Raw genomic sequence first — 5,667 nt, 5'->3', positions numbered from 1 at the left:
GCAGATTGACGAAGTACACTGCTGAGGGGAGCAGCGGGCGGGCCAGGAGAGGTCTGGCTCGCCATGTGGTCTCCTCCGGGGCAGGCGGCAGGCGGCAGACGGGAATTGAACTCATGCGGAAGTGGCTTCAGATTCTCAGTGCTGTGCTTTAACCCGCTGCGCCACCAGGGAGGGCCAAAAATACAATTTTTTAATGTAATTATCTTTCAAGTCTCCTCTCAGATGTATGCTATACTTAGGCTTTTCTAAAAAAATCCACAAATAACAATAACAGCTTTCTACTGAAAACTTCCACTAGAGTAAAGTAAGTTAGCCTCCTTCCCTTCTGAAAATGTTGCAGTTCTCAAAATGATCTACCTGCTCCTCATCTACAAATTATTTTAAAGATTTCTTTTTTGATGCATACAAGAGCTGGGATAGAGTCCAAAGGTGCAAGGGGTGAAAGTGGGGAGTTGAACTGGCAGATTGACTGAAATATACTGCTGAGGGGAAACAGCAGGCGGGTCAGGAGAGGTCTGCTGCACCAGGTGGGTCAGCTCCTGGCCCAGGAACAAACTCATGTTGCAGTGGCTACAAATAGCTTCATAGTGCTACATGTAAACCCCTTGCACCACCAGGGGCTGGTTCTCCTCTACAAAAATTTTTTTAATATTTTATTTATGCATGCATGCAAAATAGGCCAGAGATGTGGGGCATGAGAGGATTCACCAGAGACAGAGTGGGGAGCAAAACAGGCAGATTAACTGAAATACATCACTGAGGGCAGCAGTGGGCGGGTCAGTAGAGGTCTGCCACACCATGTGGGTCACCTCTCTACTGGGAGTCAAACACATGCTATAGTGGCTGTAGATTGTTTCATAGAACTGCGCTTTAAGTCGTGCACGTGCACCACTGGGGAGGGCCTCCTCTACAAATTTTAAAGGAGAGCTACATTGTTAGGCTACTCTATCACATATATTAAGGTTAGTATCTCATCTCTTGAAAATAAGGACCTGCTGAGGGTAAAAGATACAATTGAAGAGTAAACCTCTCTGGACATACACTAGTCAGGGATTAAAACATACTAAGAAATGCCTAGAATTTAAGGAAAATAACAAAAACCTAAGTAAAAATATGAACCAACAGAGCAACTCGTCCTTGACCAAACAATTCAAAAAAAGAAATTCTTAAATATTCTAATTTTTATTCATATAATAATTCAAGTATTACATCAAACACTTCAAGTTGAAGATGGGTAACTGAATACTTATTTTCATCTTCTATCCCCCAGAAAACTCCATTAAGAAAAAGTAAGGAGGGTCCTCCCTGGTGGCGAAAGGAGTTAAAAGAATAGTGCTATGAAGCTACCTGCAACCATTGCAGCAAAAGTTTGATCCCTGGCCAAGGAAATGACCCATTTGGCACAGCAGACCTCTCCTGTCTAACCCACCACTCCTCTCAGCATTGTATTCCAGTCAATTCACCTATTCTGTTCTCCATTCTGTCTCTGGTGAATCCTCTCATCCCCTGCACCTCTGGTCTATACCCCAGTTCTTGCATGCATAAGTAAATCTTTCTTTAAATGGACAGGCCTTCCCTGGTGGGACAGAGGGTTAAAGTGCAGCACTGCAGAGCTGGCTGTGGCCACTTCTATGCAAGTTCAATCCCCACCCTGGAGGTGATCCACATGGCACAGCAGTCCTCTCCTATCTCGCCAGCTGCTCCCCTCAGCAGTATATTTTGTGATCTGCCTGTTCTGCTCCCCGCTCTAGCTATGGTGAATACTCTCCCTGCCCCTGCACCTCTGGCCTGTACCCCAGTTTTGTATGCGTAAATACATCTTTTTTTTAAATAAAAAATAGACAAAGAAGCTAAACAGGCAGTTTTCCAGAGACACACAGATGTCAATAGGCATATAAAATGTTCATCAAAAAAAAAAGTTCATGATTGCTTATTATGGAAGAAAAAAAAAAAACCACCTATCAGGCCTTCCTGATGGCCTAAAGGTAAAGTATCAGTGCTATCACCTCTAGGTCTGAACTTGATCCCAGACAGCAAGGTGCAGCAGACCTCTGCTGTCTTGCCTGCTGTTCCCCTCAGAATGCACCTATTCTTCTCCCTACTCTGTCTCTCATGAATCCCTTCCTCCCCACCCCAGCAACTCTGGCCTATACCCTAGTTCTATGCAAAAACAAGTATTTTAAATAATTTTCACAAAAAAAAGAAAAAATGCAAGTCAAAACCACAATAAGATACCAACTCACATCAAGAGAATGGCCCATTTCTGAAAGACCAGAAATATGGTGAGAATGCAGAGAAATAGGAACCCTCATAAACTGTTAGAGGCAATGTAAACTGGTCTATTAAAAGGCCCTATTAAAAGTTGTGTGGGCCCTCCCTGGTGGGACAGTGGGTTAAAACACTGCACTAAGAAGCTAAAGTCACTTCAGCATGAATTCCAGCCCCGTCCTGCAGGTGACCCAACATGGCACGGCAGACCTCTCTTGACCAGCCCGCTGCTCCCCTCAGCAGTGTACTTCATCAGTCGGCCTGTTCTGCTCCCCACTCTGTCTCTAGTGAATCCTCTCACCGCCCCTGCACCTCTGGCCTGTACCCCAGTTCTTTATGCATAAATAAATCTTTTTTTAAAAAAAGTAGTGTGGAAGTTTCTCAGAATTTTAAAAATGGACCTGCCATACAACCCAGAAATTCCACTCCTAGGCACCTCCAAAAAAATACACACAAAAAAAAAAAAAGGAAAAGGAAACCCATGCTCCTGTGTTGACTGCAATATTATTTATAATAGTCAAAACATAGAAACAACCTAAGTGCCCAAAAATATTTGAGTGGATCAGGAAGATGTGGTCTATATAGTCAATGGAGTTCTACTCAGCAATCAGAAAAGATAAACCCATGTTATTTGCAGCAACATGGATGAAGCTGGAAAGGATTATGCTCAGTGAAGGAAAATATAAAATACTAGATTGTTTTTTCTATATTCTACTTGTAAGTGACACAAAGAGTCAAAGACAAACTTTAAAGCCAACCAACCATTGAGGGGTCTCCCAGTTGGTGCAAGGGGTTAAGTCAGCACTATCAAGCAATTGGCGGCCACTGCAGCATGAGTTAGATCCCCAGCCAGGGAACTGACCCACATGGTACAACAAACTTCTCCTTTCTGACTCACTGCTACCCTCAGCAGTGTTGTTCACTGCTGCTGCTCCCCACTCTGTCTGCTCCCCATTCTGTCTCTGGTGAATCCTCTCACCTCATGCACCTTTGGCCTGTATCCCAGTTCTTGTAAGCATAAATAAATAAATCTTTAAAAAAATAAAAGTTTTCAATGAATTTAAAAGTAGTTGTGGGGAGAAAAAACCAAAAGATACAAAGCTTACAGAAGTGAACAGATGGCAAAAACTAAGATTAAAAGAGAATGAACAATGATAGCAGTCATGAAAGAAATATCTAGGAGGCTGAGGATAATGGCATTCAAGGGTGTGTGAGGAAGCACTAAAAGGAGGTAGGTGATCCTACCTGTAAGTGTTCTATACAAGACTTTCACCAGAAAAGAAGCTATCAAGACGCCAAGTCAACTGATATACATTTAAATATTGACAAAGGCCCTCCCTGATAGCACAGTGGGTTAGGATAGGACACAGCACTGTTAAGCTGGCAGCAGCCCCTTCGGTGCAAGCTCAATCCCCAGCCCTGGAAATGATCCATATGTGCAGCAGACCTCTCCTGATCACCCACTGCTCCCTCAGCAGTGTACTTCGTCGTCGACCTGCCTGCCCTGCTCCCCACTCTGTCTCTGGTGAAGCCTCTCACCACCCCTGCACCTCTGGCTTGTACCCCAGTTCTGTATGCATAAATAAATAAATCTTTTAAAAATATATTGACAAAATTTCCATACTTCTTAAAAAAGAACTTAACAGGGCCCTCCCTGGTGGTGTAGCCAGCTGGAGCACTGCACTGCAAAGCTAAGCCAAGCTGTGGCCACTTCAGTGCAAGTTCAATCTCCGCCTTGGTGACCCACATGATGTAGCAGACCTTTCCTATCTTGCCCACTGCTCTCCTCAGCATTGTACTTCGTCAATCTGCCTGTTCTGCTCCCCACTGTTTCTGGTGAATCTTTCTTGCCACCCTTGCATCTCTGGCCTGTACCCTATTTCTGTATGCATAGATAAAATCTTAAAAAAAAAAAAAAGATGTTAAGATACTTACCTGACAAAGAATTGGCCAGGCTTCCTCTCCTTAACTTACAGTCATCCTGACTAAGTTGTCGTTGGAGTTTAGCTTTTCCAGTGGATGAAAATATGTCAGGATTACTAAGCTTCCTGAAGAGCAGGGGACTAAGTCCAGTTATTACATCCTTCAAAGAGAAAAAAGTAAAACACAGGCTTTATTTTCTTCTCCATAAGTATAAGAACTTTATATTTAACATTGCTATACCATTTTACTACAGTTAAAAAGTGATGGCAGTTTATGTTTCTTGCTCAATAACCAAACTCAGAATTGTGTTTCTCAGTAAAAGCTGTTTAGGTATGGAATGGAGGATATGAGATATTGATAGAGAAATTCCATAAAAAGGGGAGAAGATTCCTAAGATATGAGACATTCTGATAAGATTATTCACAATGAGTACACATTTAGTTACATTTAATTTTCTCCTTTTATTCAAACTCTTCCTATAGCCAACAAAAAAGCATATTTAGTTTTTAAAAAATCATTAGCTCATATACCTTCCACTATCTGTCATACAAAGTTAGAAATATCTCTAACATTTAGCTAAAATAAATCTTGTTTTATCAATCTATAAAAGTTACTAAATACATGTTTTCAATGAAAACCATACTATGGAAAAAAGTACTATAAAAAAAATAGGCAATATGAAACAATGACAGCATCTTCCCATTGCCCTTATTTTAGTCCAGTCTGTGCCAATGGCTCTTCTCACTGAATAAGCAGTCTCTTCTGAATATCATTAAGAATGAAGACATTTTGAAGAAAACACCTCCCTAATTTGCTTTTTTTGGTGAAAAAAAGAGGCTTATCTTTTCTATTTCAATGAATGAAGTTATAATAAACAAGTAATACATCTAACTGGTCTTCACAGAAGATACACAAAATGAGAAGCATAAGAGAAATAACTGATATCTACATTTGAAAAACAAGACTCAAGTAACTGATACCGTGATAATATTAAAAGGGCCCTCCCTGGTGACACAAAAGGTTAGGGTTCAGCACTGCAAGCTAGCCACAGCCTCTTCAGTGCAAGTTTGATCTCCAGCCCCCGAGGTTACCCACATGGTGTGGCAGACCTCTCATGACCTACCTGCTGCTCCCCTCAGCAGTGTACTTTGTTGATCTGCCTGTTCTGCTCCCCACTCTGTCTCTGGTGAATACTCTCACCGCCCTGCACCTCTGGCTTGCACCCCAGTTTTGTATGCATAAATAAATAAATCTTTTTTAAAAAGATAATACTGGGCCCTCCCTCGTGGCGCAGCGGGTTAAAGCACAGCACTAAGAAGCTTAAGCCACTTCCACATGAGTTCGATCTAAGCCAGCCCCGGAGGTGACCACATGGTGAAGCCAGCCCCGGAGGTGACCACATGGTGGCAGACCTCTCCTGACCCGCCCACCGCTCCCCTCAGCAGTGTACTTCGTCAATCTGCCTGTTCTGCTCCC

At 42.4% G+C, this 5,667-nt stretch overlaps 1 protein-coding gene across 3 annotated transcripts in view; it reads right to left on the bottom strand.

Annotated features, from left to right (window-relative positions):
* The window catches only part of MAST2 (microtubule associated serine/threonine kinase 2), a 140,724-nt gene that overhangs the window by 125,383 nt on the left and 9,674 nt on the right, over positions 1–5,667 (bottom strand). For all 3 annotated transcript variants that reach the window (XM_012722391.1, XM_012722392.1, XM_004678949.2), the window contains exon 2: positions 4,204–4,351. In XM_012722391.1, coding sequence (XP_012577845.1) covers positions 4,204–4,351 — 148 coding nt within the window. The remainder of the gene's footprint in view (positions 1–4,203; positions 4,352–5,667) is intronic.

The sequence above is a fragment of the Condylura cristata genome, unplaced genomic scaffold, assembly GCF_000260355.1.
Source record: "Condylura cristata isolate star-nosed mole 26May11 unplaced genomic scaffold, ConCri1.0 scaffold00008, whole genome shotgun sequence".
NCBI classification, from domain to species: Eukaryota; Metazoa; Chordata; class Mammalia; order Eulipotyphla; family Talpidae; genus Condylura; species Condylura cristata.
This window is presented reverse-complemented; position numbering and strand designations above follow the sequence as displayed.